We start from the raw sequence: 27,133 nt of genomic DNA, 5'->3' as shown, positions 1-27,133 counted from the left end.
ATCTCTAACTCTGTTTCTTTAAAGATATGAAGAGGAAAAATCTTGCTCAAGGCTTTTTTTTTTTTTTTTTTTTTGGAATGCTTTGAATCCCAGATGTTTGTGTTCTAATGTTATAATCTTTTGTTTTGCAGTAGGGTCTACTCTGAAGGCCATTTCTACAAAAATAACAAATGAGATAAAATCTACAAGTGAGCAGATAAAGTTTCATTCAAGGTCCCTCTTGGGGGCAAGGACAGTCAGTCTAGTGATTAATGAATGAGTTCCCCAGCCCCTACAAATTACATATAAACAGAGAAACACAAAGGGGCTTATCTTTGAATTAGCATATTCTGCCACTCTCCTAACCACACTCACAACTGTTTTGTAGTCTCCCAAATTCTCTCGCACAGAGTGGGGAAAACACTGGCTGTCCACATCCAGGATCCCTAAGAATTTCCACTTAGCTGCGGAGTACTCCAGTTCTCACCTAAACTCCCCAGGGAGAGGGAGCCTCACACAGTGCATTATCTGTCATTTTCTCTGGCTCCTATTAACTCCCAGTCAGACTTGTCTTTGCATGGGAATGGCATCTGCTTCCCCACCTGCATATCTCAAAACCTGGCTGGGTGACAGCTAAATGCTGATATGTATCATCACCTCTAGTTCAGCAACAGGCACCCAGTAACACAGTGTTCACTGTGATCTACTGAGAACCACAACACTCTCACTAAATACTAAGCAGAACATTATTTCTGAGTTTCCCAAGCACTATCACCACTGCCAAAAATAGGAACAGGGTAGGTATTTTGTAGAGGGCAATAGCTTTTCAGAAAAAGAACCATACATTCAACTCTAATCCAGGCATTACTTCAGCCTCCTCTGCAGAATACACAAACCACTGAGGCTCCTGTGGCCTCCAACTCTTCATCTGAAAAATGAAAAGCACCAAGACTGGGCCTGCGATAAAACAGCATCTTATAACTGAAGGATTTCAGGGGACAATTCTTGCTGCTTCCATCAGATGGTATTGGGCAAACATCCTCATGTTGATAAATTTTCTCAGCTTCTTTTGTAAAGAAACTGTGTTGCTAATTTAATCCCTACTTTAGAGGGGGCCTTGATTCCTTACAGGATTCTGCCCCAAGTCGCAGAGCTGCCTCTGAAGACTGAAGCCTCCATTCCCAGACTAGAGGTCTCCTGCGTCAGCAGTACGGTTTCACAATACCTGGTACTGAATCAGGCAGTCTTACTTCTGGCCATTTGTTAAAATGAAAATTTTAAATCAACATAAGTATATTCTTTTAAAATTTTTTCATGACTATTTGAGTGTGTAGAAAATTGCTCTGAGACTGGACTCCAAGTTTTCTAAACCCTGAAGTGGGGGTCAAACAACTATTGTCAAACCGCACCTCCCGCCCCAGACTTGCTTCTCATGATTTTAAGGGTGAAACAAATTCTTCACCCTTAGAATTGGGGCAAATCTTTCATGATTCTACAAGAGAGCTCCTTGGATGACTCCATCTGCTAATGAATATATAAAATAAATCATTGTTGGGGCACCTGGGTGGCTCAGTCAGTTGAGCATCTGACTCAGGTCATGATCCCAGGGTCATAGGATCAAGCCCTACATTAGGCTCTGCACGGAGCATGAAGCCTGTTTAAGATTCTCTCTCTCTCTCTCTCTCTCTCTCTCTCTCTCCTTCTGCCCCTCACATGCACTCTCTTGCAAATAAAAAAATAAATAAAATAAATTTTTAAAAATAATTTAAAAATAAAGTAAATCGTTGTTATATTGGTATAAAACGATCGAAATGCAGACCTATACATTGGGCTGTTTAGTGTTCTGGTCCCATGGAGGGAAGGGTACAACTCTCTACATATCTCTACATTTCACAATCTCTTCTACATTGTGAGAAGATTAGCTATTTCCCAGGAGGGCCAAAAGATAAGAGTTTTGAGTCTCAGGCAGAGGGCTGTGGAGAAAAGCTCAGAATAGGATTGCCAATTGACTGAGAAAGATAAAACTTGTACCTCAATTCCAGAAATGAGACTGGATTAACCTCAGCCTTGTACTACTGGGCTTGAACCTCACATCTTTGCCTAAATTCTGCTTGAATCTGAAAGTCCAGACCCCATGGTGAGGCTAATCCATTAAAACTGTATAGAAACCATCCTTAACATCTGTAGTGATACAAAAAATATTCTATTTCAGGTCATGCCTACGGGTGTTGTTTAGGACCATGAATGTTTAGAGGTGGAAGAACTCTAACTCTTTAGAAGAGGAATCATCTCACCAAACATTCCATCTCCACAAGCTAACTCCTATGGCCAACAGTCTAAATAAACATGTAAGGGATTCTTCCTAAAGCTTCCAGATAAGAATCCATGTCAGCCAAAACCTTGATTTCTGCCTTTTGAGACCCTCAGCAAAGGACCTAACCAAGCCATGTCAGAATTCTGACCACAAGAGCTGTCATATAACAAACAGGTATCATTTTAAGCCATTTGGTTTACAGTAATTTACTATGGCAGCAATAGAAAACGAACACAAAAACAGCCTGATTCCTCTTCCATAATATGGCCTATCAGAACCTCAAATGCACCTTCCAAGTCCCAGCCAAAGTACTTTATCCCAGTCAGGCTGCCCTCCTCCCTGTATCCCCACAAATGATGCTTTCCATTTTCTCACCACAGACATTCTGCATATCCCCATGACATCAGCCTACCCCCATCCCTGCCTTCTACAAACCAGTCAAGCCCTGACCTTCTACCCAGCTGGAACTTGATTATGTCCTTCCTTAGTACTAAGTGCTTCTAATCTTTCCTCTAATTCCTGAAGGATGAAGACCTTGTCCTGTGCCTCCTTTGTGGCTCCATAATATCCATCAGTACATGTATTGGACCCTTGGTAAGTATTCGTTAAGAAAAAACACTGATTCAATCAATCCAGCCAAATCATGCAAGGTCTTCACCCATGCAGCCTGCACAAAGGACACTCTTACAGCAGGGGCAAGGTTTAGAGTATGTCTAGTTCAAACAACCCCTTGGATTTGTACTGGGATTTGAAAATTTTCAATAATTCCCAATTATTTCATGTAATTTTCACACACAAAAAAACATGAGATAAACAAGGCAGGTTATTTTTAATCCCCAGTTTTTATAGTTGAGAAAACAGAGGCTCCAAAAGATTGGGAGATTTGCCTAGCCAGCAAATTTGCCTAGTGATAAACCCTGCCCCACAGACTCGATGTTGTCACAGTGTAGGGCAGACATGCCACTCTGAAAATCTGAGAAACAGCTGAGAGAGAAGCAAGCATGTAGAGAAGTGAGCTCTGGAAAACACCACTGCCATCAATTAGACTGTCGCAGGGTTTCCGGGCAGTTCGATTTAATTGTGTTTGTTTCTCTACTACTTCCTCAGTCCTTCCTCTTCCTCTTCTCCATGTTTTCTTATAGAAAAAGATTTTCTGTTTAATTTAAAGCTGACAACATGTGGGTCTAAAGCATTCCTGCTTTAGGGGAAAAACACCAAAAACTCTAACCCCAACAGCATGATCATTACGATGACACAGATGTGAATACCTTCCCTGGGGCATGATGGGATAGCTGGAGCTCTAGCCCTGAGTTAGAGGACCTGGTTTATGGCCCCAGCCCTACCTCTAATCAGGCTTTGTGTAGACCACTGCCCTCGGTTCATCCACTCAGAGAAGAACCTGTTTCATATACCTACGTTTGCTGTGAGGATGGAGTGAAATAGCGAATCTAAGTCTTTTGACAGCTGTACAAGCTACACACATGTTAAATGTCAGATTCCTCACCTCAAGCACTAACACCCTAATTACTAGTACTAAGGAAAATCTGCCTGTTTTGCCAAAGACTATCCTAGGCAACCAGCGATGATCTTAGGATGCACTATTTTCTTCCATTGAAACTGGCTGTGGCATTTGTGTAGGCTGATTTCATCTTATTCAAAATATTACTGGGTAAACAGGGAGGATAATGAAGGAATGAGTGTGGAATTTAGCCCAATTCCTACAGAGGACTTGGGTCCCTGATGACATGTTCACCTTGACCCTTTCATAAGATAATCAAAGCAGAGTTGAAAAACTCTGGCTGATACAAATGCAGAAATACAGTCTAATCTAATGCCTCAGTACAAATGTAAGGGGTCACTATTAACCAAAAGAACTACTTCCGATAAGCATATGACTCTATACAAGAGCTTCTACAGTGCTGAATGCACATCAATATGTAGGTTGAATTTAACTTTCTCCCACTCTCCACAGCCCTCCAGAGAGTTTAGATAAGACCAGGAAGAGGTGCTTTCAGATTAGGTCCGGAGTTCTCTGATGATGAGATGTCCCATGGAAATGTATTACAAATCTAACAAGGCCATTTTACTTTAGTAAATCTATAATTGGTTTTCCTTGAATACTGTTTATAATTCTAGAAGACTGACTGCTCTTTAAACCTGTCCATGATTACTCAGATAAGCTTCATGATCACTGACTTCAATAAAATTTGCTTGATAATTTTTCTTTTTATAATACATTTTAGGCTGTGTGTAGACGATGAAAGTTTACAGACATGACAATATCCTTCTAGATATTATAGTTAAAATAAATTATGGATGAAATGTGGAAATCTTAACTGTGCAAACCTGAATTGCATTTTGGAAACATATTGGATGACTCCCAAAGCTCTAGCCTTGGTTTCCCACCATAGTTCTTGTCTGAAGGAGCAGATCTGGGGAAGATGATGAATTCTGTTTTAAATACATTGTGATGAGGATTAAAGTAGATAAACAAAAACAAGAGCTTTCTGTGATTTAGGGGCAAACCACTTAATTTCTTTGAGCATTAGTCTCTTCATCTGTACAAAAGAAATACTTGCATTGTCTACCTCACAGGAGTATTGTGAAATGAAATGACTACATGAGAGAAAGCTTTGCAAACTCCAAGTCAAATTATATATCCTTTATTATTATGTATAAAATCAACTTCTATCTATTGCTACTGCCTCAAGTGGCATGTGAAATCCTTGGTATCTCTAAACTAGACTCTTCTTCTCTTTTAAAACCAGCTTCTCCTCCACATGTTCGTGTTTATGCTGATAAAACCTCCGTCATCTCAGGCATCTGATCTTAGAAACTTGGGTTGTGTTAGAAAGCTTGCCCCTTCCCCACCTACTCAGATCCATGAATGAGCCCTTCAAAATATAAAATTTCAAAAATCTTTGACACTATTCAATTGTTCTTGAAAAAGGGGTCAAAACATAAAGTTGTCTCAGAGACCCTGTCCTGCCTGGCCTTGCTCACCCTGTCACTCAGTCATATGTTCTTCTGTGTCCCTTCTGCACTACAGCCACACAGCCTTCTTTGGTTTCTCCAAAGCGCCCCCCCCCCTTCCCCCAGCTAGGCAGCCTTCATCCATGCTGTCCTTTAGCTGGAACCACCAGCCCCAGCCATCCTCAGTCATCATCTCCAGCTCCATGTCCTCTGCAAAGCCACCCTGAACTTCCTGCTACTGCTCAAGTTCTAGTGTAATGGGGGTGCACAGAAACATATCCTTTTCTTGGGATTACTTATTATCTTTTGAAAGGATGTGTTACATGAAGTCTCTCTGCTTCCTCAACTATAAAGTTCACTCAGCAGTTCATTCATTCAACTTCATTCTGAAGTTCAGCAGTGATTCTTACTCCTACATTGTAAACTCAAGGCCTAGCACATAATGGGTACTTTTTAAAGGAATGAGTAAATCAGTCAATCTTGAGATCTTCTCTCACTGTGTGTTTGTGTGTGTGTATGCATGTGTGTGTGTGTGTGTGTGTGTGTGTATTACATATGTGTGTGTATAAAAATAACAGCCATGGTATTTATTTTAACTTCTATTTTAATCTTTTGTCCTACTTTTGAAAATGTTTTTTTCTAGGACAGTATTGTAATTCAATCACAAAGGTAAGCATGCTTACTTAATGCTCTTGAAGGAGGTTTTTTTGTTGTTGCTATTGTTGTTCTTCATTTTAGGGGTGCTAGAAAGGGAATATGCTGTTTGGAGGTAGAATGGTATTAAATGTGAAGTGCAAAGCAGGCCTGGAAGAGCTTGAATGTTTCACTGTAGATGTGAGGAGAGGACCCAGGGATGACCCTGGGATATAAACCCAATTTTAGAATTTTATACCCCTAAATGTTTTGAGCCTCATATTTATAGGCGTTTTTAAAGTTTCTTCACCTTCCTCATACTAATAAGACAATCAAGCACAAGAGTTAAGGAATGACCTAGGGGTCCTGCAGACCTCTGTTTGAATCCCGGTTCAGTCTTATCAACTATGAGACCTCGGGCAGATTGAATAGCCATATCTAACCTCAGTTTCCTCACCTGTAAAATGGACAAATACAGAAACAGTTCCCAGGTCATAATGTCATTCTGAGGATTAAATGAGATGCTCAGCAGTGTGCTTTGCCACCATGTGGCACCCAGCAGAGGGGATCTGTCATGAGTGACAGCTCAAAGAAGTCAAGAACACACAAAACTAGTGTCCTAGAGCTGGGGATCTGATCAGAAGTCAAACAATTGTAGATTCCTTGTTAATTCTCAGTTTAATTAAATTCCTGGCAGAAGAAGGTACTTCATAATATCATTTTATTGTTCTTCCAAACTATAACCTAAGTAGCAAATGATGTCTGAGCTTTTTGAACCCACTGAGACACAAGAGAATTCAGAACAATTCTGATTATAAAATTCTGTTGAGGAAATAGCAGTCCCCACAGTCACAAGCAGAACCTGGGAAGCCAGTGAGGCACTGAGGTGTAGTCCTCCACCAAAAGGGGAAGACTTGATAGAGAATAATCTACATCACAAATGTGCCAGCGTTCTAGGACTGGAATCAGTCAGCCACAGCCTGTATGCCAGACCTGGCGCTGTTAGGTAAGTAAGGTTTTACTGGAACAGAGCCACATCTATTATATTATGTACAGTTGTGACAGAGACCGTATGGTCCACAAGCCTCAAGTATCTACCATCTGGCCCTTCACACACAAAAAAGTTGCCAATCCCCGTTATAGAAGACATATAATAGGGAAAAAATAAACCCCCAAAATACCTTAAAATGCAAAATTTTATTCCTAGAGTTCCTTCTTCACAACTTCAGTCCATGAAAAAGGGGTGCTTTACCTTTGTTGTGAAATAGCAGGAGAGTCAAATTGAACATCAGGGCCTTCCAGTTGGGAGGGATTTTTCCCAGAAAAGTCTGAGAGCCTGATGTTCAACTACATTCATCTCAGTGGCCCCAATATCTTTCACTTCCCTGGTTATGAAATTCTGCATGTTTACAGATATGAAAGACTCACTGGAATTTTCTCTTCTTCAAGGGGTGGTGCCAGTCTAGAGCCTTTCCCCAGCTCCTCCTCTTCCGCTGCTTTCTTACAGATATTCTGAGACTCCAGGGTATCTGGTGCTTGCAGATCATAGTACTGTGATCTCGTTTTCAAGCTATTGGCAAATTCTTTGGACTGAGTCTTTCTGAAGAGAAACAAATGTGGAATTATCAAAAACACTCTCCAACATGGATAGCTTTTCCAAAGCAGATGCCTACATTCAAATTATGTGAAAAACAGTAATAGATACCATTTACCGAGTGAATAGGCTGAGCCCTTTGCTAGTATTTTAAAGACATTAACTTAATCCTCATAACAGCCCTCAAGAAAGGGGTTGTTATCCTTGCTTAACTCAAAAAAGCTCAAAATAATTATTTTATTTATCCAAGGCTACATAGTGGCACAGGCAGGATTTGAACCCGGGTCTGCCCAATTCCTGTTCAGAAGCTAAACCGCTAGAGCACACTGCCTTCCTCTAATAAGCAGCAAATAATTAGTTTATCTCTGCATGCTCATTTATACGTTAGTTACAGGAGCTGTGGGTAGCATCACCAGCCCTTGGGAACTGAACTGAGGTCCGTATGTCTGCTTCTATCTCATCAAGGGATAACAGGCTTCACAGAAGTCACCCTGGGCACCCTGCAGAGGGGATCAATCATCTGCCTCACTGCTACCACTCAAGTTACCTTCCTAGATCTCCAGCTGATCATGTCTCTTCCTGATTCAAAAACTGCCACCATCCACAGGATAAGGTCCAAAGTCCTAAATCTGGCTTTCAAAGCACTTTAGCACATGGCCCTGTCTCCTGCTATTTGCCCACATATACCCCAAACACTCAGAAGAACTCATCATCACCCAAAGAACCTTACATATTCAAGACTAAGGATCTTGATTATGCCCTCTGCCTGCAGTCTCCTTCTTGACGTTCTGCACTGAAAAACTCTACTTATCTTTTAAGCTTCAATTCAGATTTCACCTCTTTTGTGGGTAGGAATCATAGGTCCAGTTAATGCTTTGTTAATAACTTACTTATAGCACATATCACAACCTATATCAGCTGAAGTTAGTGGTGCACCTGTTTCTCCTCCTAGACTGGAAGCTCCTTGTTCATTTTTGAATCCCCACCACCTAGCACAGGCCCTAAAAGGCCTGCTTACTCAGCTACCTATATCTAAGCAATCTTGTTTGAAGTCCTGAAGCTTGAACTGTCACTGCATTTCTTATTTCTATTCCTGATGCTCAGCTGTGTCAGCCTTTGGTGCTCCAGCATGGTTCTAGTGAAGCCAGTGATTCCTGGGGAAACCACATCCAGATCAAACCCGGGGTGACAAGCAAGGAAATGAAACAGCTGATTTGATCACATTGTGGGAATAAAGGGAACCACCAAAAGTCTAAAGAAACTTGCCCGACAGATCTAAAGTTACTCTTGTGACTCTGCCCACCCCACTCTCCCTCCAGCTACTGTGAAGAAGAGGCATCTTTGCATGACTGTATAATCTGGCCAGCCTCTCACTGGTTTGTAGATCTCATACCTGAGCTCTTCCGCTTCCTGCTCTGCTTTCAGCTGGGCCCTCTCAGCAATAATTTCATTACAGAGAACATCGTAGGGTTTATCTAGATGGTGTTCACCCATCACCCAGACCCAGACTTCCTTATCGGCTCCCAGTTTCCAATGAACAGATTTGCCATTCTCTGCAAGTAAAACAAAATTTAGATTGGACAAATATCTTTAGTCATGGGTTATTATGTTTGCCATCATTAAAGTATTGCGTCTTCAGGAAAAAAGCTATTGGATGAGACAAAGTGCTTCCAATCTGCTCAGGAACCAGCAGCATTCCCAGGGAGCAATGAAGGTGGTAGCAGTGGGTGGCGGCTGTAGCAGAATATGGGAATATGGTTTTTGAATGTGCCCATTTAATAAGTAAAGAAGGTGATATGGGAAGAAGCCATGTATTATTTACATTACCTTCAGGGGAACAGAGCTAACATCAGATATCAGAACCTCTCAAGTCTGAGAGTCTCCTGGAACCCCAGAATGACACAGCTGCTCCAAGGTTTGGTATTTTCATTTTAGAATCAGTCTGGCTTTAATTGAACTCTTAGCCCTGCCACTTCCTGGCTGTGTGCCTTGGACAAATTATTTAGTCTCTCTAAGCCTCAATTTCCTCATCTGCAAAATGGGGGTAGAAGCATCTAGGACACAGGATTGCTGTGGGGAGCAGGCAGGCTAGATATGCCACGTATTCCCCCTAGTGCCCAACACATAGCAGGAGTTCACGAGAGGTCAAGTGCTCTGGTCACCCTCCTATTGTTTATTTACATGGCTGCTCAGAGATTCACACCAGCTTGTGAGAAGATAACACCACCGGTAGTGTGATACTTGGTGAAGCTACTTAAATAACACTTGTTTACAATGGGTCGCAGGGGTTGTATTACATTCTAGTTCCCGTACTCCTGAGATGCAGCCACACAGGTCACGCTCCCTGAAACCTGGGGAAAGTGAAGCACACCTGGCAGAGGCCAAGAGGTGCAGTCCCTAAATCTAAAAGCTCCAGAGCAGACCTACCCAGGGCCATTATGGGCCATGTTATGGGTCAAGATCCCTGTGCCCCAAGGACCCCAAACTGGCCAGTGGTGTTGAGCATGGGTAGTAGGGCACCTGATGGAACACAGGCCAGGCCATGCTTATAGGTTAGAAACCCACACTGGGATTGTGTCTCATCTCTGTACAGTTAAAGTATCTGCTGTCCAATGAATTGTTGATCTACTTCCTACTGTTTCCCCAGGATACATTGAAAAAGTGGGCTATTCAAACAGAGATATGTTTTTATTTTGGCACTTTCTACCCTTCTGAGTGCAATGGAGACATTCTACAGTATAATAAAATTCTAAATAGGATACTGGGGTGGAGGGGAGGGGAGACAGAATCTTTACTATAAAAGGAGTCAAATGTATCATTTAGGAGGAAGCTGACTTTGCACTGTTTTCACAAGTGGAGAAACAGTGAAAGTGGCAAGTAGGTCTGAAGGGAAGATCAATCCCAAGTGGGCCTTCATGGGGATGGGCCCTGGCCAGCTCTGGCTCTGTGTGAGGAGATGCCAAATGGTTCAGTAACTTTAGAAAGCTGTCATACCTCATGAAATTCGCTTTATTAGGCTCTCTCGGGGCAACTAATAACATTTTTTACTATGTCCATCTCTCAACCTTCACCTAAATAATTACCAATATTTTTGACAGCAGGAGACAGATGCCCTGAGAGGAGTGTGGCAGAGGGCCAGGGGAGGCAGACAGGAAGGACCCAGGGATTCCAGCAGCTATGCTCAGGACAGCAGGACACATTCCCCGAGAGCACCCTCCATGGGCTGCAGGCAGAACTCTTATGGGAAGAAGGTGTTGCCCTGCAGGGCTGGGTGGGGGACAGATCCCAGAACTGCCTGTGGGCACATGAAGGTGCTTAGAACTATAAGTAGAGAAGGCAGAGAGAAGAGGAGAGGGTGAGAGCCCTGAAATTTTAGAAGCAAGGCAGTGGCGAGAGCATGGTGACGGTAAAGAGATTGCGGCTTGGAGGCAAGAGAAAAGAGAATTGTCAGATTTAGCCAGATGCCAAAAGAGGGCTCTTGACAGAATGGCACTGACAGTAATATCTGTTCTGAGTCCTCTTCACCCTCAGGAGCTCTTAAATGTTGCCTGAGAGCAGAGACTGGAGGGGCTTCAAGGGCTTCCCCACGACTCCCTAAAACCTTAGGGGAGAATGGAGAAGATTCTAGTAAAACCAATGTTAGCTCTGATACCCTCAGTTTTTTGTTTTTTTGTTTTTTATAAATGTTTATTCATTTTTGAGAGAGAAAGAGAGAACACACGCATGTGAGCGGGAGAGGGGCAGAGAGAAAAGTGGACAGAGGATCCTAAGCAGGCTCTGTGCTGACAGCAGGGAACCCCATGTGGGGCTCAAACTTAAGAACTGTGAGAACTCATGAATGTGAGATCGTGACCTGAGCTGAAGTTGGGCACTTAACCGAATAATCCACCCAGGCACCCCTGATACCCTCAGTCTTATACCAAGATGCAGGAAGACTATTAAGGACTCTGTTTAGTGTATTTTACAAAAACTTATTGAGTTTCTAAGTCTGAGCGCAATGCAGATGAGCTAAATGCTGCAGGGGACACAGGGAAAACACAGATGTGGCCATTTGTCCTGCAATTCACCTAAAGTCTGAGAGACACAGCAAGGCATTAGGTTACTTATTTAATGCATTTAATTGCATATCTACTATGTGCCAGGCACTTAGGTAAATATGTGTAAACACTTATGAACAAGACAGACCAACCCCTGCCCTCAGGGAACTTAGATTCTAGTTGGAGACAGAAGTTGAACATTTAATTATAAAAGTAATACAACTTGGGGAAGGGGTTGTGAAAGGATGCTATGGAAATACTTCAAAAGAGGAACTGATCTGTTTGAAGGACCAGGGGAACATACATTATAACCACAAGAGACTTTAAGTCTAGTGAGGATTCACAGGATGGAGAAATTGCTTTGGAAGCACACAGAAGTAAAAAGAAGTTCTGTGAATTGAGTTTTGGTGGATGAACATGGAACTTAGAGAGTAGGGTGTAAGTTTGGTGACCTCCACAAAGATAGTGCGATGGAAGATCAGAGAAGGAAATCTGAAGAGCTATCGGGAATCAGTGTCTCAGTGAGAGCTCAAAAGAGTTTTAGATATCACCCGGTCATGGGCTGAGGATCATGCAGGGGGCCAGTGGGCCACGTGGCATGACTCCCAGACACCTGGCTAAATGATTTAAACTTAGGCCCTGTAGTGCATAAAGCCAGAAAGTGGTAGTAAAGTCCCAATGTTTCTACCAACTCTTTATGTGACCATGTATATGTTATTCTACCTCTCTGAGCCCAAGTTCCCTCCCTGATAAAACAGAGGTAGTAAGTCAGACCTCACAGGCCTGTCACATGATAAAGGCTCAAAAATATTAGTTCCATGTTCTTGATTAAGTGATCAACAAAGAGTCCATGACTTTCTCTGTGCAGGTGGTGCTAAGGTCAGAGAAATGACTTAGGAAGTGTGATAACATGTAGGGTAGATCAGGGTAGTGGAGGTGGGTGGTTCAGTGGGTTAGTGGGGACAGAATGGAGGAGCAATGAGGTACCAGGAGGCAGGTACTCAGGGCCTGAATGAGAGAAAGGTCAGTAAGTTACAGGTGGCTGAAAAGGAAGGACTCAAAGATGACGCCAACATTTTGAGACTTACTATCTGGGAGTATAGGGGAGTAATAAGCAGAAACAGTGACAGCAAGAAAATAAATTTGTTTAAAAATAAATAAATAAATTTGTTTGAGGAGTCAGGTAATGAGCTATTTTGGAAATGTAGAATAAATTATTTTTATCTTCACTAACAATCTACATGGAGAGCATCAGTAGATATCTGAACTATGGCACTGGAGTTCAGAAATGCTACCAAGACTGATAGTGTGAATTTGAAAGTTACTTCATAGCTGACCCCACTGAAGCCACTGGCATAGAAGAATCTGCAAAAGGCTTGAAGCCTAGTGAGAACCTTGGAAAAGCATGTGCTCCATTTGGGAGACAAAAGGGAAGAAAAAGAGCATTCTGATTAAAAGAGAAAAAAAAAAAAAAAAAGGACTTCTGATTCCTAAATAATGACATAATATAGAAGGAGCCTAGGGAGAAATGCACGGCCATACAGCCAAAAGAGGAAAAGGGAGCCAGTGCTCTGTGCCATGGAGACACAGAAAGGGGGATGGAGACCCTGGAGGGAGCGCAGTCTCAGGCAGTGTCTGACCTCAGAGTGTATTTTTAGGGAGACAGGCTGGGGACAGGCTACAAAAACAGGACAAAAAGGATGGGAAAAGGTGGAGGCTGGCAGTAACTATGTGCTCTGAGGAAGTAAAAGAGGATTCAGTTCTCTGTTCAACAAATACTTCCTGAGCATCTGCTATGTTCCAGGCACTGTGACAGAAAGGGCAGCTTAGGAGCATGGATGGTTGAAAGATTTCTTTCAATAGAAGAAACTCAGGGTGTAGGGAAGGGAGAAAGTAAGGATGCCAGGGAGCAGGCCAGGGGAAGGAGGGCTAGAGGAGCATGCAGAGAACAGGTAAAGAAAAAAATGTTGACAAGAAGAGGAGAAGAGCGCCTGTCTGCTAGGAGCTGAAAACTGATCCACACAGACCCACATTTCTGTCCCCAGTGGACTTCCTTAAGACAGAGGTATAAACTTAAGAGATCCTAATGAGGCAGGCCCTACATCTTGTTATAATTTAATGCTATCCATGCATTCTGGACTTTCTGTCTACTTCACCTTGAAATTATATGCACTGTTTTGTCAGAGGACAGTGAGAAAGGGACCTTTTCATAGCACTTCCTTTTAATTATAAGGTTTATTCCCAGTCCTTGAATCATGTTTGTACCCTGCAGTGCTCTTCATGCCTGCTATCTTAGGGATTCTCAAGAACTTCTAAAACCAATTTTTCTAGAACAGTGGATTAGTCCTGCTTAGGACTGCACCACAATGAACTGTTGTGCAGAGACTCTCATCCATACCTCATTCACCATATAAAGTCTCTAACTAGGCAATGTTGTAAAATAGCACGTAAAAATGGAGTGACACATGCCCTTGGCAAGGAAATGGCCAGGCTTATTCCAGGCCTACATTAGTGCGTGACACTGCTCACATCATCATTGTGTCTAACTTCTCCCTACGTGGCGGGCCCAGCAGAAGTGCAGGAGGGAGAGACTGGAGGTGTCAGTGTGGATCATCTCAGGTTCAGGTCAATGCAATGCTCAGGGCTCTCCCTGAACTAAGACTATGCTTCAGAGGGTCAGCAACTGGTTTCTAGCCCAACTAGATCTAACTCAGAAGGTCAACCATAGTAACAGGAGAGGGCGAGAGATGGAGAGAGAAGAATTATATACCCTGTCCCTACAAAAAGAAGACCAAACTGAGTGAATAGAAGCCAGAGCATCAACATCAGGGCCTCCTAACAAATTTACATATTGAACACAATGGGAGTATCATCAGGGCTGAGGTTATTAAACTATTGACATACTTCCCTAAACTCCCAACCTCTCAGTATCTCCCACCACTCTGGCCTCTCCTCTAGGACAGCCCACTCCCACATCCAGTACCAAAAGACTAGTGCCAAGCCAATGGGCACTTGAGTACTATGGCCATGTCCCTTCTAATTGATGCCCATGCCATGACTGCCATTAAATATTTAGAGTATCACCCAAGGCTATTAATTACCCCATTTTACAATGAGGAAATTAGGGTCATGGAGGGTATTTAACTTGCCCAAGGTAACAGACCTAGTGAAATTGGAACCAGAATTCAAAACCAGCTGGTGAGGTTGCAAAACCTGTGATTAAGGCGGCCTCATAATGCACCCTCCAAACCTGAAACATTTCTTTTTCTTTTTTTTTCTTTTTTTTAGAGAGAGAGAGAGAGAGAGAGAGAGAGAGATCACATGAGTGGGGAGAGGGTTGGGGGACAGAACGGGGGGAGAGGGAGAGGGCGGGAAGAGGGAGGGAGAGAGAGAGAGAGAGAGAGAGAGAGAGAGAGAGAAAGAGAAAGAGAAAAAGAGAGAAAGAGAATCTTAATCAGGGTCCATGTTCAGTGCAGAGCTTGACACAGGGTTCGATGTGGGGCTCGATCCCATGACCCTAGGACCATGACCTGAGTCAAAATCAAGAGTCAGACACTCAACCAACTGAGCCACCCAGGCACCCCCAACCTGAAACACTTCTGAGAGCAAAAGAGAAAACCACCAAAAGGGATGCTAGGACAATGAATGTAGACAGGGCTCTGATGGTCAAGCTGGGGTGTGGGGTCACCTTCACATTCCCTCCTGGCCCTGAAGAGCAGGACAAGGCAGGAGAAAGCAAGATCTAGCCCCATGTGCATGCAGAGTCCTATAGGGACTTCCTGAAATTGCTCACGACCATTGCTTTCCCCATTGTATGCTAGACTTGTCAAACTGGGTTAATAATCCTATAATTACTAACACTAAAGTTCATCTTTAAAACTTTAATAAATTTTTATGTTTATTTTAGAGACAAAAGGACAGAAAAGAAGCTGGAGAAACTGCATGGTGCTTGAACTATGCCCAGGAAAGTAGGGGGGACAGAAGCAGGTGAGAGGCCTGGCTTGGCAGTATAGGTCTGAGTGTCCCTGGCATATAGATGATGTTTAACCATGAAAGGTAGAGGCAGTGCCCCAGGGAGATAATACAGAGACCTTAACCTAGAATCTGTGAACCCTGAGACTGTGAATGAGATTTAGGGAGTAAGTGAGCATTGTGAAACTACGCACAAAATGTTGTCTGTCTGTGATCCTCCCAACCCCACCTCAAGGTTACAAAACCACCAGTACAGAGTGGGGTACCCTCGGGGGAGTACAGCTATTCAGGGGTCAGGCAGAGGCAAAAAAGAGGCCATTATGGAGAGGGCAAGAGACCCATGACATCAAGTGAGAGACTCAGAGTGGCAACTCAAGAGTCAGGTAAGGCTGAGGAATCAACTGAGATCAGAACTGAATCCATCAGTGGAGGTCACCAAATGAGTTCCAGAGTGAAGGAAGGGGATGAAGTGCCCCTGAAGGTGGCACAAACAGGTGGTTTACAGTCATTCCTGGAAAAGGGAAGGCTTTGCATGTGGGAATTTGTTCCCCTGGTAGCAATGAGAGTGCAGCAAATAAAGTCTCATGAATCCATGTGTGTTTCAAGGGCACACACAGCCCCTCCTGTACCACACACAGCAACCAGATCCCAGCCTACCTCTTAGGCTTCTGTCTGCTTGGAGACCCAATGAGATAACTGCTGGGCAACCCTCTACTGAGTGAAGGCCTCTTGTGTCTGTGTTACCAGAAAGAAATCACACACAACAAAGGCAGGGCCCTGATGCAAGCATATGTTTTCGAAGTGTGCAAGGCACCTACAGACAAAAGTAACTTCTTAAGCTCCAGGTAAGCTCGACATGTGGCATATTTGTTAGGAGCACCCACTTTGGGAGAGTCAGACTCAGGTCAAGCCCAGGTCTATCATTTAACTCACTGTTGTCCTGGGCAAGCTAGTTAATAACCCAGTCTCACTTTCTTCACCTGTAAAATGTGAACAGTAATTCAGCTTCAGGCTTGGCTGTGATCATTTAATAAGATAATATATTTAAGCACCCAGCTCAGGGTCTGATACTCCATCAGCTCAGTGGTGCTACTTTTATGGTCTAGGGCAGTGCTGTCCAAATGTGAGCTACATCTGTAGCCATACATTTACTAGTAGCCCCATTACAAGATCAAAAGAAACAGACGAAATTAATCTTAATGTATTTTATTTTACCCATGTTATCCAAGATATTATCATGTCAATATATAGTGAATATAAAATTTTTAATGTGGTATTTTACATTACTTTCTTCCTATCAAGTCTGTGAAATCTGGTAATTTACATTTCTTACACATCTCAGTCCAGACTAATCTCATTTCATGTGCTCAACAGCCACATGTGCCTAGTGGCTATCATACTGGACAACACAGCCTTAGACCTCTAGTTATTTGCCCCCAACAGGCAGAGAAGATACATAATTCTTTTCCTAAGAATCACATTTTCCCATTACATTTTGAAATGATTTTCTGATCTATTACTACGTTAAATCCATATTTCTGTTTTTCATCCCTCTCTACTTTAGCCATAAGACTTCTTCTTTTTTTGAGAGAGACAGTATGAGTGGGGGAGGAACAGAGAGAGGGGGAGAGAGAGAATCCCAAGCAGGCTCTGCACTAACAGTGCAGGGCTTGAACAATGCAGGGCTTGAACCCACGAAACAATGAGATCATGACGTGAGCTGAAATCAAGAGCTGGAAGCTTAACCAACTGAGCCACCCAGGCACCCCAAGCCATAAGATTTCTAAAAGGTTCCTGGTATACACAATATGTAAACTTTCAGTGATACTCTTTGAAAACTCACCACGGTAGACTGTAAAGAGAAAACAATGACAAGATGACAGCAAAAGAGCTGCCAAGTGATGAACTATAATGGTGCAAAGGAAAGAGGTGGGGAGGGGCATAAGATATATTTAAAGGGCCAAGAAAAGGACACTTTCCAAAGCTGCAGCCTGGCTAAGAACTGCTAAGAAAAAACAGCAGTAAAGTCAGTGCAGTACAAACTGTGCGGGGGCAGGAATGGGGAGGCTGGGAGCACAGGCCTGATAGGAGTTGAAGTGCACAGTGAGGTTTCAGCTAACAATGGCCAGGGGCTTGGCAGGTCAGCAGAGGACCATCAATGACACTGCTTTGTACTATCTGTGGCTTTATCTTCAAAGACAGAACAAGATGAAAGACAGAGAAGTGCTGTCTTTTAGGGGGAAGTCGGGAAAGCTTTTCTTTTTCTGCAGTTAGAAGAGAAAACTAATTTAGTGCAAAATGTATTTTTCCAAGTGTTAAATTTAAGGGAGTAATAAACTTTTGACATGAAATACTGATAGAATATTCATTGTGTATATTAATATACTTTTTAAATGACCATTTAATAAGATAATATAAATTTTCTAAGAGGTAGATTCAAACTCTGCAAAAGAAGAATTTAAGCAAAGAAACTGAAATTATTGTCTTAAGTCATCACAAGGAGACCATTTCAGCAAACAGGAGATGCCCAAAGTTTTACAAAGAGTCTGGGCCACTGACATTAGGGCAAGAACTCACTAGTCCCAAGGTCACCCACCACAGCAATATGCTATGTTCATAGTATACATGGTGCCCAAAGAGGTCCAGCTATCTCTGATAAACTCTGGCTAAAGAATGCAGAGAGATGCATAAGCCAGTTAAGAAAGACAAGAAAGTCATGTTTCAATTAGGACATGTTACTTACTGAAGGAAAAATTCTATTTTGGGTAGTATAGAGCACTGTGAAATCTAATAAATCTGGGTGCCTACTGGTGGTATGACTTTGCATATATTACTTAACATCTCTGATTCTAAGTTTCTCCATCCATAAAACAGACAATTAATATTAACTTTGCAAAAGTTTAGTGAAAATGAGGCATAATGCAAGGAAAAGTGCTCTGCATAGTGTCTGACAAAATAGATATTTAATAAAGAGCTGTTATTGATACCAACGATAATAAATGAAATACTCGTATTTACTTTGATGTCATTAGAAAGGCTTAATTGTGGGGCACCTGGATAGCTCAGTTGGTTAAGCGCCTGACTTCGGCTTAGATCATGATCTCATGGTTCGTGAGTTCCAGCCCTGTGTCAGGCCCTGTGCGGACAGCTGAGCCTGGAGCCTGCTTCGGATTCTGTGTCTCCCTCTCTCTCTGCTGCTCCCCCACTCATGTTCTGCCTGTCTGTCTGTCTCTTTCTCTCTCAAAAAATAAAAACATTAAAAAATTTTTAAAAAAAAATAAAGGCTTAATTGGAAAGGTTTTCATTAAAGGCAGTGTAAGGTAAGGTCACTAAACTGACTTCATTTTGAGTCTGTATATACCAACTCCCAAGTGTGATTCATTTTCTCAATCTTTGAAACCCTGAAAATTTATCAAATTTTATTTTTCCTGGCTTAATGAAAAACGAGGAGAAATTGGCCTTGAATGCCTCTGTAAGCGACCTTGAAAACTGTTTTTCAAAACAGCTTAGGTATTCATCCATGACAGAATTTGTGTCGGGGGAGGAGGAAGAACAGAAGTGGTTAATGTGTGCTTTTCTATGTCTGTGTGTGTATGTGCTTTAAGTCTTAAGGTGCAAAGAATTCCTGCCCCATGGTCTCAAAAGGCTCTCTCAAGCTACCAGGGACTCCTTGGGTCAGGAAGAAGTACATCTGAAAAATTAACTCTCATTAAAAAATATGCAGTATGGGGGCACCTCGCTGGCTCAGTTGGCACAGCATGTGACTCCTGATGTCAGGGTCATGAGTTTGAGCCCCATGCTGCGCATAGAGATTACTTAAGAAAATGTGTCGTATGACTTTTTCCCTACAGCAGTATTTACGTTTTGTTTTTTAAAGATAACTCAAAGAAAAATCTCTTAAAGTATAAGAAATATAAACATAATTGCTATAAAAATGCTAATAGAATGACTCTTTGTGTGGCAGTAGAATACTAGGCACTAGTGACTAGGTGGGAGAGAAGTCTTCCTTAATACCCCCAAACCAAAACTGCACAGGTGACTTTTTCCTTCAGCTTATGGTCAGTCTGGTTTCAAGTAAGAGATCTGCTTATAGCTACACAAGTTCATGGTAATTGCTATGTGTGTGGAGGTATGTGCATGTAAGTATATACTTCAAATTGATAAACTGCAATATCTCCATAACATTTTCAATAACATTTAGGGTCCACCTACCAAATTGGAACTTGCACCTGGCTTGCTTCTAACTAGTGTGAAATGTTAAAACAAGCCGAGGGCCACTATAGTAACACATTCACAGGAGAGACATAGCTAAGTTTACCTTTCTTTGGTCTGGATTTCACTGGCAAGGACTCCTTTTTTTCCATTGCTGCTTCTCTTTCTTTCCATCGGCGGATCTGTTCCTCCCTCATCTTGAAGAACAGGATCTGTTTCTGCTCTTCGCTGAGCTCTGCCAGCAGATCAGGATCTATGTACATCTCTGATAGTATCTGTTTCAGCATCTTTGCAGGTCTGGAGTCTTTTACACCTGTGGCAAAAGTTCTTGGAAATGGCTTCCAGGTGTGCCTCCCCTGGGCTGGCAACTGGGTGCACCCACAGACCTTCAAAGAGACTCGCAGCAATCCTAACGACCGGGACAATAATTCAGCAGACTGGCTCTTGGTTCCTGGCACCAAATATCCTGTCCAAAATTCTGTTTGTGAACCTGTAAAGAGCAACAAGCAAAAAGCAGGCAGTATTAAAATTGTAGATGCCAGGCAGGGGCAGGCTTATGAATTAAGCTTGGAGGAAATACAGTATCGCCTTTCATTTCAGACGCAAGGAGAAGAAAAGCTGAGGCACGCTTTGTCGAGAGTTTGTGTAACCTCTATCCCGTAATTTCCAAAGATACTTTATCAAAAAAACAAAACAAACCCTAACTTTTTACAGGCCAATCTCAGGGAAACAAAAAAATTAACAGAGATTTGGCCTTCTACCAACGAAGCAAACATATTATTACCTCAGAGCCTAACCACCAACTGTATGGCTGAGAAAAGAATAAAAGAAAAAAAGGCACAGGAAGAAATTAAAAGGTTCTCTCCAAACAACTTATTTCAAAAGAAAATACTGTTTTTGAGATTTCACAGAATTACCCACCCCAAACCAAACCAAAACAGGGCCATGCTGAAGGAAGGAAAAAGAAGAAATATAAATTAGACCACAATGCAGTTTTCCCATTTCCCCTTAAAAGTAGCACTAAATAAACAAAATTACGTGCTTTCATCTTCACAGGACAAGGCAATTTCCAGACAACCTCCTGGAACCATAAAAAACTCTGTATGTACAGGAGAAAACATTCATGTACATTCTGGAAGGTCACCAGGTTTTATTTAGGTGTACCTGTTCTATATATCTAATTTAATAAAATTTAAATTTACAGACCAGAAAAACTGGGAGAACAGAGACATAACTAGGTTCCTTACAAAGGATCCCTGTTTACAAAAGACTTTATTAGAGGGCTCCTTTAACAAGAAGCCAGGGACTGGTGCACTCACAAGTGGCTTTCTATTGGGGGAGGGGGCGCAATTTCACTGAGGTTTCATCTAATTTATGCATTCCTGTTTGGTTGATTTTTTATTATTTTTTTAAATTTTAAGTAAGCTCCACACCCAATGTGGGGCTCAAACTCATGACCCCGAGATCAAAAGTTAGTTGCACACTCTACAGACTGACACAACCAGGCATCCTAGATGATTTTTTTTTACTTCATCTTCAATATAGTAGCATACACAAAAAAGCTTACTTACTGAGACTTTTCAGGATCACCTATGTTTAAAAAGTTGTCTAGTAATTTGGTGCTCACAATGCCTCAATAATCTCACCATCTAGCCATGCCTCTCAAATACCTTGATTCTCCAAACTAAGTTCAAACACTCTTAAACCATCCCTTACTTACTTATACCATGGCTCCTCTTACCTAGTTCCTTCATCTTGACACTCACAAAGCCACACTGTAATGCTCCCTGGCTTCCGCTTCCCCTCATCTTCCTCTTCCTTGCAAAGCTGCTCTTTCATTTACACCAGTCTTTTGACACAAGAGTGCTCAACAGTCGGGGTACCCCTGAATGTCTGCATACACAGCACATAGTTAAATTCATCCCTATTCATTGTGCAGCAGGAACCTTTTTTGAGCCTCTAACTATTCTTGCTAACTGCATCCTATAACTTCCTGCAGCATTCAACTACTGGAACTCAAATGGAACACAATATGAAGAGAAAATTTTTGAAAAGAATTAAAAGCAATGTTTGACTCTAAATCAGGCAGACATGTCCCTCCCAGGCTCCCTTCCTACCTTTGTATTTTGCTTTGAGATGACCCTCAAAGGCCAGAAGAGCCACAGAACTGATGTCCTGTGATGCTTTTCTGACTTTTGGGTCCCAACAGCTTCTTGAGGGGCCGAGCCAACTAAATCCACACTAAAAGAGAGGTTGCCAGAGGCTGAGCTCTGTCTTCCTAGGAACCACAGGAAGAAATCTGGTTTCTCAGCACACTTGACTGCAGTGCTCTGAGATGAAGTGGTAAAAAACCAAAGTGAATGACTCCTTGATGTTCCAGTAAATATCCTTATGTTGGCACATTCCACGATTCCAGTGACTGACTTTCACAGCAATAAAACATGTAGAAAAGGAGGAACCCAGTGAAGCCTGAGGTTTCAGTTCTGTTTCCTATTTGGAATGGGGTGAATCTTAGCAACAGTAATGATGTGGGTAAAGCCAAAAAACCAAAACCCTGAAAGTGCCAAATTCACATTGTTCCTCTTTCCCCATCCCAGAGTACCCCTGATAATAAGAGCTTACCCACACTATGCCAGCCACCACCTTAAGCACCTTACATACATTAACTTACATAATTTTCACAATTACCCTTGGAGTTCAGTTCCTCCCTATCCCTATTTCACAGATGAAGAAGATGGAAAGTGGCAGAGCTGGGCAGTCTGGCTCGAAGTCAGCTCTACTGTGCTCCACTAGCACAGTAGAGTTTTTTGGTAACCCCAGAATCAGCACATCATCAGGATATGGTACCACATGTGAAATTTCAGAATGAAGACCAGCAAATCCTTGCAGCAACATAAATGCTGACTTGAAGGTGCATGACACATTGCTTCTGAGGGGCAAAAGCCTCATCCAGCTAATTGTAGCTAAGCTGTGGGGAGGCCAGGTATTGAAAAGACCTCCCCCACCCCCCCTCAACCCCCAAAGAAGGGCAGCAGGGAACTGTCATAGTGGCCCAAGTGTGGATGTTGTTTGCCTACTTTATTCACCAGGTGCTTAGTGTTCTCAGTTTCCCCTCTCACAATCACTAGGAGTAGCACAAATGGTACAGCCTCTCACAGGTATGAAAAGTTCCACTGTACCTCTGTGATTAGATACTCAAGCTCTTTCAGTTTTAGTTTTGGTTTGTTTTGCCTTTTCCGGCAAATGTGGATTTTTAGCATTAAAGTTAACTACTGGATCTTGACGGAAAGACACTGGCTTCCCTGTGTCCTCAGAGAATACTTCGGGACCCAGCTAACAGCTATCTTGAGGTCAGGCAGCTGAAATAATATGCATGCCATTCTAAGGCTGTTGATTCCCACCAGTGTGGATTAACTCCTTCCTCCCCTGTGCTTTCAGATGGAAAATTCACATTGCACAGAGTGCTTACAGAACATCCAGCAAGGACTCCAGTGTGGGCTTTTCAAGAGCTGCGTGACTTGCAGATGTCAGCTACTCAGTTTTCTCATCCATGAAATGAGGGCCTGTACTATATATCTTTGTAATTTGAGGACTATGTCATATAGTCTAGGTGACGTTACAAAGACAAGTAGAGACAGGGTAGAGGAAATAGAAACGAGGAAACTAACTAACCAGGGTTTTTCCCACTTTCACTCCCTGACAGGACAACCCCTGACATTGATTCAAACTTCAAATGACTTTCCCCATCTAACAAACTGGGTGCAGCAAACTTCCAGCTATTCAAGCTCCAATGAAAAGAAAAGCTAAGCTAACTGTTTTCTCTTGTATAGCACTTTTCTTTAAAAAGAGAAATGACAACACCACATCTGCTATTTATTTCAAAAATAAATTTCTAAAGGGTGATAGGATTTTCCAAGATACCACAGATTTGGCCTGATGCTCACATCTTCCACAGCCCTGTTCAACAAAATAAAAATTGTGTTTTTAATGACTCTGAGACCTTGGGTCGGGGGAAACCAGAGATAAAGCCTAAATCATAACAGTAATGTAATATGGACCGTAAAACTTTAATGCTAAGAATATAGTTTGAATTCTAATTCTTCTAAAACAGCCAGCTGTTTTCAGACTTTCAGTTATCTTATTCAACTTTACCTTATAAAGTTTATCTACAAAAGGGCAATTTTTGAGGATAAAATGAATTACCAGAGGTGACAGCAATTTGCTAAGTTTTGTACATATATACCTTGCTTCAGAATTTGAAATCACTGTACATACAGATTTATCTAGAAAATTCCATTCATGTGTCAAATCTATGTCCACAAATGCTTTCCACTTATTTATTCACTTTTTAAGAGCTCCAAGTCGTCTCTATTAAGCAGGCGATCAAAAGTCCTTTATAGGGGACTCTGGCTGGCTTAGTGGAGACCTTTGATCTCCCCGTCCTGAGTCCCAGCCCCACCTCGGTGAGGCCCCACTTTGGTGAGGGGTGGGTGGGTGGAGCTTACTTTAAAAACAAAAACAAGGGGCGCCTGGGTGGCTGAGTCGGTTAAGCGGCTACTTTGGGCTCAGATCATGATCTCACGGTTTGTGAGTTCGAGCCCCACATCCAGATCTGTGCTGACAGCTCAGAGCCTGGAGCCTGTTTCAGATTCTGGGTCTCCCTCTCACTCTGCCCCTCCCCCGCTCACACTCTTTCTCTTTCTCTCTCAAAAAGAAATATTAAAAAAAATTAAAAACAAAAACCTTTCAGGAGGTGAGGAACACTAAGCTTAGAGAGGGGTGCCATGCTTCCTTCTTCCCTGCGACCCTTGGGAAGCTCTGAGACAACCTGAGAAAACCTACAAACAGTGACTTCTCCCAGTGACTCCACGCCCACCCCTCCAGGCGCCCACCCCTCCAGGCGCCCGCGCGAACCCCGAGAACAGGAGTGGGCAGGAGTGTCCACTTGGCTGAAGAAGGTCATCTCCGGGTTGGCTGGGGCCACGGTCGGGGTCTGCCTCCAGCAGCGGGCGGCGACGCTCGGCCCTGAAGCCGGCCCCGCCCGCGGCGCCCGAACCCTACAGGGAGGGCAGCCCTGGGTGCCGGCGCGCTGGGAAACCGGTTCCCGGGACTCTCCCATAAGGTCTGGGGCGAGGGAGGTCCGCACGGCCCTACCCCACGTGTGCGCGAGCGCTCGTCCGCGGGTGCAGTCGCTGCGGGGCCACAGGCGGGGGCGCCCGTCGCGGCCCGGCGGGAGGGTGGGCGCAGGCGCGCAGGAGCCGCCGAGGACGGGACAGACGGGGAGACACGCGTGGCGCCGGGGCCGCTCTGCTACAGTCCAGAAGCTCCAAACTATCCCGACCCTCCCACGCGTCCACCTCGGGCCCGCCCCGGCTCAGTGACGCGCGTGCACACACCCCTCAGGGACCCGGAGGCCCGCCCTGAGCCCCGGAACTGCCCCCAGACCTCCCGAGTGCGCTGAAGCCTTCTCCCTCGGGGCTCCCCGTACCACGGCCACAAGCCCCGGCCTCTCACCCGCCCGCAGCTCCAGACACCGGACACCCGACACCGGACACCCGCCGCCCGCCCGGCAATGGCGGAGGAGGGCCCGGGGAGGGGCGAGTGCAGGCCCGGGCCCAGGCGTCGCCCCGGGCCTCCCCCAGCCCGCCTCATCCCTGCGCCTTCCACGCTCCTCCTCGAGTCCCCCGGCCCCACAACACGTACAGTCTTCTCGGCCTCCCCCTCCTGGCCTCCCTTCCCCACCCCAGGCACTTACCTGTGCAGGGCTCTGCGCTCCTCTAGCAGATTGACCCGAGCAACGCCACGTCCAGTTGGGCCGCCAGAAGCTGTCGGGGAAGGGAGGGCAAGGCAGCGGTGCTTGAGAACGGCACAGGCTGGCTGGACAAACACTCTGGCCGAGATGTTGGCAAACAGCGTCCCTCAGCCCCGGCCCGCCCGCGCCGCCCCACCCGCGACCCACATGCCGGAGTGACTGACTGGGCGCTCAAGGCCCCACCCTAGCACCTGGAGACTCTCCAGGGCCAGACGTCGGCGAGGCCGTGTGGCCTGCTGCATCCCGGGCCCCTCTCTCCTGACCACACACTGCCCCGAGCTGCCGGGGGCCCGGGGCGGCAAGGCCACCGCCCTCCACCTGCGGTCTGTGAAGGCCTGTCGCGCCATCTCAGGACCGGTAGAACTTATTAATATCAGCCGGCCAGGCCCTTTCTCCACTCCAGAGCTCAAGGTTTCCTTCAAGGTGGAGCCTGCGGAGGCGGGCAGACACTTCTCAGTTACACTTGAGTCCTGGCAGGAAAGGCCAATCACCTCTCGGGTTTTGCTCAAGAGTCTCTGGAGCTTACTTTTTTTTTTTTTTTCTTTTGTTGATACTAAGTAATTTATCAGAGTTCAGGACTTTGTCAATTCAGGTGTGGCTTTGTGGGACAGGATGGAGGAGGCCAAAGGCTAGAAAGATGGAGACTGAAAACAGAGACGGAGTTAAAAAATGAAAGAAATCTGTAGAATAGGAAAGAAGGTAAAGGAAACTTGTGAATTGCAGCAAGAACAGGTTGGGGTGGTGCATGAAGGGAGGAGCCGAGTACAGGAAAGCTGGGCAGAAGCAGAGTACAAACGTTGGAGGGCGTTTATCATTGTGGGGGAACATTCAGAATGTGGGCAGAAGAACAGCCTGCTTTGGGGAACTCCAGATTGCACATGTTGGGGAGAAATGTGATAAACTGAGCATTCAGTAGTCCTCTCCATAGCCTACCTGATAAATTCAGAGGTCTAATTGCTTCCTTCAAAACTGAACCTTTCTTATTCGTAACCTCTCCAGCCTACAAGTTAGAAAGAGCCTTGGGGCAGAGGTAGTCCTTGAGACCTAGCTATTTAGGAACCATTCTAGGGATCTGAACAGGGGAGAATTTCCGGTTTAGGTTTGGTTCCCACTGCTTATTAAATGAATGGCCCGTGGGTGCATTTCGCTGGATTGTCATTTGCCCCTGGGTAGCTGCTGTGTCCAGTTGAAAATGAATCCTAACACTTCATGGATTGAGCAGTTGAAGAACTATAAAGGGTGGTTCATCAGCCAGCAAAATTTCCATAGAACACTGGTAGCAGCCAATTACCTTCCCCCACACGCAAATTCTTTTCATGTCCTGACAAGTCTTTGTAACAGTGCTCCCACTTCATTATTAACCTCTCTGTACTTCAGTTTTCCCCTCTGGATGATAACAATGCCTACTACCTCATGAAGTTGTTGAGAGGGCTAAATGAGATAATACATGTAAAGTGCTTAGAATAGTTCCTGGGTGTGATGAATGTTCAAACACATTAACTTACATTATTTCACATCACATACTATAATTTCAAGTTACAACTTCACACAGACTGGATTTTGTCTTCTGCAGTACCTAGATTCCAAGTTAGCCTCAGTGATCCATC

General features: G+C 43.9%; 1 protein-coding gene across 5 annotated transcripts in view; it reads right to left on the bottom strand.

The window, feature by feature from the left end:
* Window positions 1-25,908, bottom strand: part of SH2D4A (SH2 domain containing 4A) — a 62,192-nt gene extending 36,284 nt beyond the window's left edge. The window contains exons 1-4 of one of the 5 annotated variants that reach the window (XM_045458443.1): window positions 25,470-25,908; window positions 19,821-20,204; window positions 8,887-9,046; window positions 7,328-7,499 (exon numbers count right to left, since the gene is read on the bottom strand). In XM_045458443.1, coding sequence (XP_045314399.1) covers window positions 7,328-7,499; window positions 8,887-9,046; window positions 19,821-20,001 — 513 coding nt within the window. In that variant the 5' untranslated portion in view covers window positions 20,002-20,204; window positions 25,470-25,908. Of the gene's footprint in view, window positions 1-7,327; window positions 7,500-8,886; window positions 9,047-19,820; window positions 20,205-24,659; window positions 24,848-24,868; window positions 25,083-25,228; window positions 25,250-25,469 lie in introns of those variants that run through there. The other 4 variants (XM_045458413.1, XM_045458433.1, XM_045458430.1 and 1 more) reach the window with 4 other exon arrangements.
* Window positions 25,909-27,133: the final 1,225 nt, after the last annotated feature.

The sequence above is a fragment of the Leopardus geoffroyi genome, chromosome B1 (genome assembly GCF_018350155.1).
Source record: "Leopardus geoffroyi isolate Oge1 chromosome B1, O.geoffroyi_Oge1_pat1.0, whole genome shotgun sequence".
Taxonomy (NCBI): domain Eukaryota; kingdom Metazoa; phylum Chordata; class Mammalia; order Carnivora; family Felidae; genus Leopardus; species Leopardus geoffroyi.
This window is presented reverse-complemented; position numbering and strand designations above follow the sequence as displayed.